General features: G+C 43.1%; 1 protein-coding gene across 1 annotated transcript in view; it reads right to left on the reverse strand.

The window, feature by feature from the left end:
• Positions 1-11,123: 11,123 nt before the first annotated feature.
• Positions 11,124-13,327, reverse strand: part of emc2 (ER membrane protein complex subunit 2) — a 95,074-nt gene continuing 92,870 nt past the window's right edge. Inside the window, exon 11 of the mRNA XM_034175373.1 lies at positions 11,124-11,802. Within this exon, the coding sequence (XP_034031264.1) occupies positions 11,716-11,802 (87 nt within the window). The 3' untranslated portion in view covers positions 11,124-11,715. The remainder of the gene's footprint in view (positions 11,803-13,327) is intronic.

The following is a 13,327-nucleotide window of genomic DNA, read 5'->3' on the forward strand; positions in this document are numbered from 1 at the left end:
ACTTGCTGCTCTCCGATTCGACACATGCCTCGCACTGTGACAGACCTCGCAGACGGGACGCAGCCTCCACGTTCGCACGGCCGACTGACTCCTCTGCCAGAGCAACAACCAGCGAGGCCTGCAGAGGCCACAGGATCTCCTCTTGTGGAGGACCGCAGCAGCCTGGAGCCGCCCGGTCCACAAGCTTACAGGAGTATGAGCGCGGCCCGAAGCCAACGGCTTTAATTCCACGGGCGAATGCTCCTCGTGTAGCTGAGATTACCACATGCACAAACTCAAGCTGACACAAAGGAATGCCTGCACATCGTCTGAACACTCATAATCACACTTTGATAACCACATATTCTCTTTTTACTTGCACGCATAGTTTTCTCTTGCCTTAAGAGGAAATTATTTCCCAAATTCGATGCCCTTGGAGGGAAAATTAAAGTGTGCGTTCATGCTGGTGCAACTGCAAAGAAGAGGGGGAAAATCAGAGGGGAGGTGTTGTGCAACAACCAGAACAAAATATGCTTCTTTAAATGGGATGCTAGCTTATTTTAAAATGATTATATACACACATGCATACACACAGGAAAAGTGACACATATTTAAAAGGATACCTAAATATATGCAAGACAAGTCACTTACATACGTATGTGATGTAGATGCATCAAACTAAATATTTAGCTAAACATATGAAAGACAAGTTTTGCAATATATTTAAAGATTATAAATCGAAGGATTTCCTGACATAGTTGTCAAAAATATTAAGTGGGCACTTAAATCTTTAGCAAAAACAAGGCAACCAGCCATAAAAAAAAGCGTTACATATATGCACTGTTACAAAATAAGTTAAACACTTTTTAATCAGAGTGTAGCATCAAGTCAGTTCAACTTCGGGGATATCTGCTGCTAAAACCCTTCTTCATAAATTAGATGTTATTTACCATTCTGCTATCCGTTTTGTTACTGGTGCTCCATTTCACACTCATCATTGTAACCTGTATTCATTAGTCAACTGGCCCTCCCTTCACTCCCGCAGACTGGTCCACTGGTACCTTCTCATCTACAAAACTCTAATTGGTAAAACTCCACTATATCTTCGTTCTCTTCTTTCCTTTCCTTTCCTTTTTGCTAAAAGGAAAGGAAAGCTAGCTTCCTTTCCTAGCTAGCTAGGAAGCTAGCTTCCTTTTAGCTAGCTTTAGCTAGCTTTTTGCTAAAGCTTATAGTTAGGGCTGGATCAGGTGACCCTGAACCATCCCTTAGTTATGCTGCTATAGACTTAGACTGCTGGGGGGTTCCCATGATGCACTGAGTGTTTCTTTCTCCTTTTGCTCTGTATGCACCACTCTGCATTTAATCATTAGTGATTGATCTCTGCTCCCCTCCACAGCATGTCTTTTTCCTGGTTCTCGCCCTCAGCCCCAACCAGTCCCAGCAGAAGACTGCCCCTCGCTGAGCCTGGTTCTGCTGGAGAGTTTTTCCTTCCCACTGTTTTCAAGTGCTTGCTCACAGGGGGTCGTTTTGACCATTGGGGTTTGTTGTGTTTGTGATTTGGCGCTATATAAATAAAATTGATTTGATTCTTCTGATCTATAATTCTGCCAGTACATTGCGCTCAAGCAGTTTAATTAATCTAGTTGTCCCTAAAGCCTGTACTTCCTTTGGTCGCTTCTTGTTCCAATTTTCCATCGCAAATGACTGGAATCAGTTACAGTTATCACTTAAACTCAGCTCATTTATTTCAATCGGTACCTTTAAAAATTCATTGCATTCTCTGGTCCATGATCAGTGTACCTGTTTGGTTTGATGTAAACTAGTGATTCTGTTTATTTTGCATTGTGTCTTTTTATATGAATGTTTATGTTATGTTTTTGTGCTGTCTGCTTACGCTGCCTCTTGGCCAGGTTGCCATTACAAATGAGAACTGGTTCTCAATTGGCTTACATGGTAAAATAAAGGTTAAATAAATAAAAATAAATATTGATCTGGTCAGTTAAGTAGCTGACGCGGCTGTTAATCAATGAAATTAACAGGTGCAGCAGAGGGGCACCAATGAGACGACCCCCAAAAGAGGAATGTATTTCCCCTGACATCAGAGTGAATGTGACGCATTATACAACCCCTGGCAAAAATGATGGAATCACCGGCCTCAGAGGATGTTCATTCAGTTGTTTAATTTTGTAGAAAAAAAGCAGATCACAGACATGACACAAAACTAAAGACAAAAAAAGACACATAGGGTCAATGTCATGGCATAGGGTCAATGTCATGGCATAGGGTCAATGTCAATGAGCAGATCTGATTTGATGCAGGTGTTAGTTTTGGGGATGAAAATTTACAGGGTGATTCCATAATTTTTTCCTCAGAATTGAGTGATTCCATATTTTTTTCCTCTGCTTGGTCTAAAAAAGTAACCGTTACTGACTGCCACAATCTTTTTTTCTTGATTTCTTATAGTGTTTCTTAAAGCCAGAGAGTTGCCATTTGAAATGACTTTAGTTTTGTGTCATGTCTGTGATCTGCTTTTTTTCTACAAAATTAAACAACTGAATGAACATCCTCCGAGGCCGGTGATTCCATAATTTTTGCCAGGGGTTGTAATAAAGCTCTTTGAGCATCTGATGGAGATGGTAAAGCGCTATATAAATGCAGTCCATTTACAGGTGGAGGCCACTGACATTGTTTCCCTCATACTTTCTGACTGATTTTTCAGTAGTTTTGCATTTGTCTAGAGTCAGTGTCACGACCTGGACCCTATGCACACATAGTCCAACTCCTCCAGGACAGCACATCAATATGTACCTTTTCCAGAAGGTATATATACAAGTATATATATCTACCATACAGGCCTGACTGGTGGATTGCTGCAGAGATGGTTGTTCTTCTGGAAGGTTCTCCTCTCGCCACAAACGAATGCTGGAGCTCTGACAAAGTGACCATCAGGTTCTTGGTCACCTCCCTGATTAAGGCCCTTTTCCACCAGTCACTCAGTTTAGACAGGCGGCCAGCTCTAGGAAGAGTCCTGGTAGAGCCGAACTTCTTCCATTACGGATGATTGAGGCCACTGTGCTCATTATGACCTTCAAAGCAGCAACGTTTCTGTACCCTTCCACAGATTTGTGCCTTGAGACAATCCTGCCTTGGAGGTCTACAGACAATTCCTTTGACTTCATGCTTGGTTTGTGCTCTGACTGTCAACTGTGGGACCTTATATGTAGGCAGGTGTGTGTCTTTCCAAATCACGTCCAATCAACTGAATTTGCCCCAGGTGGACTCCAGTTAAGCTGCAGAAACATCTCAAGGATGATTAGTGGAAACAGGAGGCACCTGAGCTCAATTTTGGGCTTCATGGCAAAGATCGTGAATACTTATGTATGTGTGATTTTTAACAAATTTGCAAAAATCTAAAGAAGAAAAAACTTTTTCACATTATGGGGTACAATTTTGAGGAAAAAAATTATTTCATTCATTTTGGAAAAAGTTGTAACATAAAATGTGGAAAGTAAAGCACTGTGATTACTTTCCAGATGCACTGTGTATATATATATATATATATATATATATATATATATATATACACACACACACACACACACACACACACACACACACACACACACACACACACACACACACACACACACACACACTATCACACTATAATAATGATAATAATAATTGCTTTTAAATCCACGTTGTAACAGTAACGTCCATCCATACATCCATCCATTTTCTTCCGCTTTATCCGGAGTTGGGTCGCGGGGGCAGCAGCTCAAGCAAGGCCGCCCAGACCTCCCGATCCACACACACCTCCCCCAGCTCCTCCGGGGGAATCCCAAGGTGTTCCCAAGCCAGCCGAGAGATGTAGTCCCTCCAGCGTGTCCTGGGTCTTCCCCGGGGCCTCCTCCCAACAGTAACAGTTTACATTTAAAGTTTTAAGATGAAAAAACAAGTGTTCGAAATTCTTGTTGAAATTCTTGGTCTTGGAAAGAATTTCAGCTTACACATATTTCTCTGACTTTTCTCTCACTATGGTGAACCAAAACAGTACACCATAACATCTGCTCTTTCAAAAACATCAAACATTGTTTTTCATGCAAAACAAAGTTAATCTGACCTGACAAGCCAAACAGTTTTATGCTAAAATATTAGCATTAATGAATGTAAATGTATTTAACTGTATGTTAACTGTGCTAACATTCAAGTATAACTGAAAGGATCATTTGCTTTGATGATTATTATTTTTTAAAGTTATTTTTGGACAGCTATTCGGATGGTAGCTTGAGCAATTATCCACAGACAAGTGTCCTCCATGTCAGGCGATATTAGATTGATGCGGCTACACCGGTCCACTTCTCGGCTCCCTCACATCTACATTCCAAGAAGAAAAGAATGGGAGGAGGGTCAGACCGTCCCTGCATGCAGCCAAAACACTACTTCATCACCAACCCAGGTTACATGACTGGTTGGGGCAGGGTTTAGGACTGCACAGGTCATCCATCTTCCTCCCAGCCTCACCCTCTGAATGGGCAGAGAAGGATGAACCTTCTCTTTCATCTTCATTCACTTCTTAACCTTGAGAAACTTCCCTGCTCCGGTCTCTCCCCCAACCCGTCATACTATCCCGCTGTTCTGTCATCTCCCGTCTACATCTTCTGCTCCTGGTTGTGTGCAAATGCAGTGTCTCTTGATCTAATTGCACACAAGTTATAATCATTAGTCAGTGGGATGATGCAGATCTTGGATATGACAGATGAGATGAATATGGGACTTGGTTGAGGATAATGGTCTCCCAGGTATCCTTCTACCAGATACCTCAAAGCTTCTAAAACTATAGCTTACATTTCAAACAGTTTCACCTCTGTGAAATTCTGCTTTCTGGGTTGGAGAGATTGTGAATGAAGAGTTTTTCAGGTTTGTGAACATGTGAATGCATCCACTACTCTACAGAATGTCCTTGGGTTCTGGATGGCAACCACCCAGGCAGAAAACTGGTCCAGGGAAATTCTATGGTAACGGAATTACAATCTGAGCTAATCTGTCATAGTTAGATGCCATATGTCCAGATTTTGCTTCTGTTGTAATTCCATTACCATAGAATTGCCCTCCATCATCATCTCTTACGAGCAACCATGTATCTGTTGCAGCCAGGTGAAATGTGGACATCCCCTGGTCCTTTTCTATGTAGTAGAGTCCTCAACACTGAGGCATCTACATGTTGGATCATGCCCAGCAAAAAGCAACATGTTCAAAACAACACTGCAAAAGAAACCAACTATTAAATGCATGGAGTTGTTGCTTTAGGTAACTAGTTAGCACCCAAGTGTCAAACCAATACATTAAGGCAGGACATACCAGGACCCATAGACTTGGTCCTTCGTTCTCCTGCAAAGGTGCAAAGGTATCAGTATCATCAAACACATGTGTCCAGTAAGCACATGGCTCCATAAGGTCTCCCCAAGCATCTCCTGATCTCAAAAGCCAAAGACCCAGAGGCACCAAGATCATTGTCAAGTTCAGTGTTTTCAGATCCAGCCTCTGACTGGGCTACTCCAGAATACTGCACTTGAAACCATTTTTTTTTTCTTTTCCGATTTCCTCGCATTGTTCCTCAGTCGCTGCATTTACCCTCTGTCCTCAATGGTTTGTATGAATGGTGTTGGCTTTGCAAAGATACTGACTCACCACAAGTTAGACCATCCAGATCAAACTGAAATCCCATGAACACGTGGGACCTGACTGATGTTATTAGAGGTAGTATTCATTAGCCAAACTCCACACTGGTAGCCTCTTTTGGTTGTCAGTTATCTTGAACATTTGTGTAGCAAAGGTAATGCTGGAAATTCTGATATTCTACAGTAATGTCATTGCTTTCATTCAAAAAGGGAAAATATTTCAGGGACTAGGATAGAGCCTTGTCATTATTTCCAGTTCACTGATAGAAACCCTTGCCTCAAGTGGAGGAGTTTAAGTATCTCGGGGTTTTGTTCACGAGTGAGGGACGGATGGAGCGTGAGATCGACAGATGGATCGGTGCAGCGTCTGCAGTGATGCGGTAGCTGTATTGGACCGTCGTGGTGAAGAGAGAGCTGAGTAGGGGGACAAAGCTCTCGATTTACAGATCGATCTACGTTCCGATCCTCACCTATGGTCATGAGATTTGACTCATGACCGAATGAACGAGATCGCGAGTACAAGCAGCCAAGAAGAGTTTCCTCCGCAGGGTGGCTGGGCGCTCCCTTAGAGATAGGGTGAGGAGCTCGGACACTCGGCAGGAGCTCAGAGTTAAGCCGCTGCTCCTCCACGTCGAAAGGAGTCAGTTGAGGTGGCTCGGGCATCTTTTCCGGATGCCTCCTGGACGCCTCGCTGGAGAGGTGTTCCGGGCACGTCCCATCGGGAGGAGGCCCCGGGGAAGACACAGGACACGCTGGAGGGACTACGTCTCTCGGCTGGCTTGGGAACACCTTGGGGTTCCCCCGGAGGAGCTGGGGAGGTGTGTGTGGATCAGGAGTGTTGTATGGTTGGGGGTGCCTGGCTGTCTTTTCTTTCTGTCTTCTGTTTCTGTCTTTTGTTTTTCCTTCCAGGTGGCACGCGTTTAGGACTGAGTGGCTGTGTGGCTGAGTTATCAGGACCTCACCCTGATCACCTGAGGCTGATCATGTGCAGCTCGTCAGGACTCACAGCTGTGGTGCATCTACACGGATTGGAGCATGGTGGCATTTAAGTCTGGAGTACACAGTGTGTATTTGCCAGAGACTCGACCTTGTGACCAGAAGGGTGAGATCGTCGTCTTGAGAGCCATCTCATCATGGTGGATGCAGAGACCGTCAAGGTTTGATGCCATGGTCTGTGAAAGAGGAGGGGGTGAGGTCTCACGCTCGTCAGCACACTTCCTGAGGTACGTTAGGTTTTGTGACTAACATAAGTACAGTCAGTAAATGTGGTGTCCCTCACACCTTATTATATTGAGCTGTTATGTTAGTCGTTTAATCAGCTTCCACTGCAGTGAGGAATGTGAACTGGGTGTTCCATGCCTGCAGGGTGGGAAGCTGATTAGTGATTAAGCCAGGAAGTGTTTGCTGTTTCTGTACACCTTTGAGTCGTCTCTCTGTGTGTGGAGTGTGGACTCACATAATGGTTTCTTCTTTCACAGACTCGGTTTGTCGCGGCCACCTGGGGGGTGTCGGCGGGGTCCTTGGGTCCGAACTGTTTCTGGCTCCGGACCGTTAGTGCTGCTGGGAGCACACCGGCATTCCACCACACCAGACCGCGCACTTATTTGTTTGTATTTAGCACATCACTGTTATGTTATTCAGTTATCCTTTGTACCGTGCTCTGCTTATTTCATACTGGGTCCTTCAAACGCTGGTCGGTTCTCCGTCCTGCGTCCGACACATAACAAGGAGGTCTGGGCGGCTTTGCTTGAGCTGTTGTCCCCGCGACCCGACTCCGGATAAAGCAGAAGAAAATGGATGGATGGATGATAGAAACCCTGTGCAGTTGTAAATCAGTGTCACCATGCCTGGCTTTGATGAACAAGCTGACAAAGGATGACCAATTGCCAGAGTAAGCTCATCATCCCAGCGCTCATCTGGTTGATCAGGCTCAGCCACCGTAGAAGAGCCGATGATAAGTGAGGAAACCCTCTCTGGAGACTGATCTCACAGGGAACCCAGGATTTACTGGTTGCAGGGACAGAAAATCTGCTGCACATGCTACAGTGAGCCAAAGGCTTAGTGACACTTCTCTGTCTTTTGATTTACCTGGGTATGGAACCACATTATACTGGGACAAAGACTGCAATGGACACTTGTAAACTGAGGTGAAACCCAATGCAAGAGCATACTCAGACGCTACAATGCCCCATGCAATATTTGGGCCAACACACTATTTTTCTTGACTTTATGAGGATATGTTTGGATAGCACAGTTGAATGCAAGAGATTTATCAGAATTCATGAATGACAAATGGTGTGTATCCCACTTTTTTTTTTTCTTCCATGGCGTCCTCACAGCACTGGAGACGGGCTGGAGGCAACATTACATTCAGGTCTAGTTTAGGTGACGACCGTAATGGTCTCCTTCCAGGTGTGTGCTGTCATGTCTTCACAAAATCATCATACTTCAAACGGCTTCCCATAAATTCTGATATTCTCCATCTGGACTACAGATGGCACTGTTGCTTCAGTATGGTTGGCACTGGACACCCGTCACTTTATGATGAAGAATCCCATCAAACTGGCTGACAACTGTAATTTCTTTTACAAGTTCACAAATGACCTCTGCCAGTCCAATAATTTCAACACACAGGAACCGCTGTCCTCTAAATCTCCACACTGCTTTGAAACGCTTCACAAGAACTTCATTTAACCTCTGCATGTTCCTGTAAAAATAACTTGTCAGTTTATGCTCTAATGTCCTCTGGCTTTCATTGGTTCCGCCAGATTGGTGAGGCAAATCAAATGCAGGCACATTCATCTGCTGACCAGTGCCAGAAAGCATTAAAAACCTGAGTAAAAGGCTTTGCACACTCCCAGACTTAAGCCAGTGACCTCTCTGCATCTAAATGCCGCCCCCTCCCACACACCCCCAACCCAAACCCATAAAAAACCCATAAACTCAACACACGTTTTCCATCACTGTAAGAGAGTGAAATTATGAGACAACTGCCATGACTTAATAAACAAAACAAATGGAAGTCACAGCTGACCTCACACGGATGAGTGACAGCTTAAGATGTTCCTTTGGATCGAACCAGGTTCAACAATTATAGAACTCAGCGAGCCACATGCTCTGCTCCAACAGCCGAGCGGAACCAGGACTGGGTCTCACAGCACAAACATGTCTTTCTTCCCTGCAACCATGAACGTTGCCAGATCCTTGAGTTTTCTCCCCCCATCTCCACAAAATTGCAGCGTGTTAATTAGTGGCAGCGTGCTCCGTGTCTCTCTAAACTGAAATGACAGAGGTGTTCTTCAGTTGGTTCAGCTGCTGTCTGGGCTAATTGAAAGGGAGCGATTCCATGCTGGAACCACTCAAACAGAACCAGTCTCTGCCAATGCCCCATACTTGGTACTCGTGCTTTCAAACTGACAAATGTCAAGATTTTCTGGGAAACTTGAAACAAGACTTTCTTTGATTGGTGGGAAAAGATGGCAAGATCAGTCAGCGTCACACTCGGACACTATGATGTCCGTACAGGACAGGGCAGAGTGATGAAATGTATGGCGATGGTAAGCGCTTCATGTTTTCTTGATAATGCCAAAATTATTTACGGTGCATCCAGAAAGTATTCACAGCGCTTCACTTTTTCCACATTTTGTTTTGTACAGCCTTATTTCAAAATGACAACATGAAAAGTTTTTTTTTTAATTTTTGCAAATTTATTAAAAATAAAAACCTAAGAAATAACATGTACATAAGTTTTCACAGCCTTTGCTCAATACTTTGTTGATGCATCTTTGGCAGCAATTACAGCCTCAAGTCTTCTTGAATATGATGCCATAAGCTTGGTGCACCGACAGTATCTTTGGACAGTTTGGTCCATTCCTCTTTGCAGCACCTCTCAAGCTCCATCAGGTTGGATTGGAAGCGTCGGTGCTCAGCCATTTTCAGATCTCTCCAGAGATGTTCAACTGGATTCAGGTCTGGGCTCTGGCTGGGCCACTTAAGGACGTTCAAAGAGGACAGTCACCTCACTGTAGGGATGGTGTCTGGTTTCCTCCAAACATGATGCCTGCCATTCACTCCAAAGAGTTCAATCTTTGTCTCATCAGACCAGAGATTTTTGTTTCTCATGGTCTGACAGTCCTTCAGGTGCCTTTTGGCAAAGTCCAGGTGGCTGAAATGTGTTTTTCACTGAGGAATGGCTTCCGTCTGGGACCTTCAAAGCAGCAGAAATGTTTCTGTACCCTTCCCCAGATGAGTGTCTCGAGACAATCCTGTCTCAGAGATCTACAAACAATTCCTTTGACTTCATGCAGGTGTGTGTCTTTCCAAATCATGTCCAATCAACTGAATTTACCCCAGGTGGACTCCAATTAAGCTGTAGAAACATCTCAAGGGTGATCAGTGGAAACAGAATTCACCTGAGCTCAATTTTGAGCTTCAAGGCAAAGGCTGTGAATACTTATGTACATGTTATTTCTTAGCTTTTTTATTTTTAATAAATTCATAAAACATCTCAAAAACTTTTTTCACATTGTCATTATGGGGTATTGTGTGTAAACTTTTGAGGAACAAAATGAATTTCATTCATTTTGAAATAAGGCTGGAACATAAAAAATGTGGGTATCCATGCACTGCAAATGGTGTTGCCGTCACTGCCCACATGCTTCGACAACTCTTTGTACATTGGCACAGACCCAAAGATATCCTACTCATGTTTCTATTACAAAAGACACTGAGGTTTAGGTAGTGGTGTTGTACAAAGAACAGCCAGCCAGTCTTCAATTTTTGGGTTTGTATGTTAGTGCATTTCCTACCGCAAAGTGTTCTTTGAGTTCCCAGCAGTGAAGAAAGTTCTGGAAATGGGGCCGTGGTGGAACAGGAAGGGCCGAGCAAAATGGGAAACACCAAATATTATACATCACCTGATAAGGTGTCACGTTATTATACAGAACACAGCAGCTGGAGTTCACTAGAATGAGGGAGTTTAATTAGATGAGTTTTGGCCTCCCTCCACTGGCATCCTGTGACTGCAGGAGCGGATTTTAAGGTTTTATTGATGACACATTTAACAGTGAATGGGTGTGCGCAAGTATATCTCACTCACCACATTAAGCCTTATGTGCCCTCAAGATGCCAGTTTACACCGAAGGTGATGAAGAAGACAGCAGGATGTAGGGTTGCTTGCCAATATGACACTGTGAGTGTTCTGAATCTTTTAAATTCAAGCTCACTTTTAAAATATGAATAACTAGTGGAAACTGGTTCTATTTTAATTCATTTAAAACTTTTAGACAAGCTGAAACTGTTGTAGATGTGAATAGTTTAATTTGTTCTTTGTGTCTTTGTGCAATTTTTTACTCAAATTATTGTTCATAACTGATGATTTTTAACATGTGAAACGTGATATAAATAAATTTATTTGAGGACATTACAAGGCATGTTAACTCGTTCAGTTAAGACAGATAAAGCAAGTTTTCACAGGTAAATGTTTACATACTGAAGTTTCAGTCATTGTCAGGATACTTTAAAACTGGCAGCATTAGTGCATTATGTATTGCAATTAACATCGGACCAATATTGGAAAGTAAAACTGTGACAATAACTCCCCGCCCATATCGCCACCTAATGCAAAATCCAATAAACAAACCAGTAACCGCTTCTAGCTGGTAGGGCGTGATGGAAAATTTGACAAACAAAAACGCAAGTTTTATTAAGATATAGAGGCTTAATTTACAGATTGAGGACATAACTGCAGACAGGTGGCGCTGCACAAATAGTATTTACTGTGCAGTCCGCATTATATATTCTGTGGCTGCAGTGAGTAAGGTGTAGATGTGGAAATCTGTGATGTGTTTGGTGGTACTTTCAGAGTTTGCTTGAGATTCCAGGAGGGATGAGAAGATGTTTGCACTTCCACTGTCCATGTCAAGTTCATCGATTACAGACCGACTGAGTCATTAAAAATAAAGAAAGACAGAAAGAGAATGAAACGTGGTTCTGTTCACATTTTTGAGCTGCCGTGTCACTGCGGGTCCGAGCGTTCGCGAAAAGGATGGTGTGTCTACGACATGGTGATCTGCATGGACTCCAGCATCTCCTCCAGTGCCTTCATGGAGCATTTGTTCTCCTTGGTACCTCGACCGACCAGCTGCATGTCAGAGACGGACGTTTAAAGGCAGAAAAGAAAGAGGAGAGGGGAAAAAAGGGGGGTGAAAAGCAGAGAGTGAGCTCAGGGAGCCAAATATGTTTGGACGTAGCCCCTCAGAAAGTCACGACAACCTCATCCAACCACAACACGCTTCAGCAAACTGAGCCAAAACATTTCTGTGCCACTTTGGATTCTTCAAAGCTATGAGCAAAAAGAAGAGATACAAACTGGCTAAATGGGCCATGGACAGTAAAAAAAATACCACCAATCCTAAACTCTTGCATAAGTGCCATTTCAGTCCATGGCGTATGCACGCGTCCATGATTAGTCACTTCCATGGCTTCGGGTGAAGGAGTCCATAATACTCGTGTCTAATTTCACACTGTCCAAAGGGTTTCGCGGGAAGTGTCGCAGAGTATGAGCCTCAAACACATACAGGATGACTCACACTTCCACCCAATTTAACTTTGTAAGTGAAGAGGCATCCCTTTAAAAACTACAGAGGAAGAAGACAACTTCCCTAATGTTGGGCAAGAGGCCAGAGATATAATAAAAGGTCAATCCAATTAACCTGACTTCACTCACCTTTACAGCCGGATATAAATCTCACTTAAACTTTATAATAAGTGGAATTAAAGTGATACAGAAAAGGAGCAAGTTACCCACAGCTACAGTGTGCTTGTAATTTTACATTTTCTATTTCGTTGTTGATCAGGTAGCTCAGCGGGATAAGGAGTTGGGCTGCCAATTTGTAGACCTGGGTTCGATTCTCACACACTACCCGTCTGTCTCCTTGGGCAAGACATCTGGAAATGGGTACCAGCCTATGCAGGGAAGCACTGTATTTTCTGGACTATATGTAACACTGCAGTCTTAGTCACATCTGTCAAAAAATGCGTCATGTCGAGGAAAAAAAAGTATATCGCATTTATTTTTGAAAAGTGGTGGTACTACTTCATGCAACAAGAAGCAAAATTAATTTAATCACTTCACTGTTTATGTATAATGCAAAAAATGTGTAAGCTAGTAGAAGCTAACGTGCTAATTAATGTAATTATCTGAGGCAAAAAGAACCTGAGTAAACTGGTTGTAGCCAATGAACAGACAATTATAAGCAAGGCAAATGTGCAGTGACATTAAATGTCTGGTAAAATGGCACATTATCTAAAACAGAAGCACTGCATTAGTCAGCAGAAGCAAACAGGCTAATGTTATTGCATGAGGTACAAAGAACCTGAGTAAACTGCTTATCACCACTGAACAGACAATTAATTATAAGCGAGGTAAACATTCAATGTCATTAAATATTTGAAAAGTCAGCGCATTATTTACAATGCAAGCAGAGTGTTAGTCAACAGAAGCAAACAGGCTAATTGTTATGTGAGGCAAAAAAGAACTTGAGTGAACTGCTACCTGTCACCACTGAACAGATGATAAAATCAGCCTTACCTTAGCCTAGCTAAGTTGCCGTTGGTGTTCTGATCTCAAACAGCCCAAACAAGTGTTCTGAGTAGTATGAAGGTTA

Source organism: Thalassophryne amazonica, chromosome 7, assembly GCF_902500255.1.
Source record: "Thalassophryne amazonica chromosome 7, fThaAma1.1, whole genome shotgun sequence".
Taxonomy (NCBI): Eukaryota; Metazoa; Chordata; class Actinopteri; order Batrachoidiformes; family Batrachoididae; genus Thalassophryne; species Thalassophryne amazonica.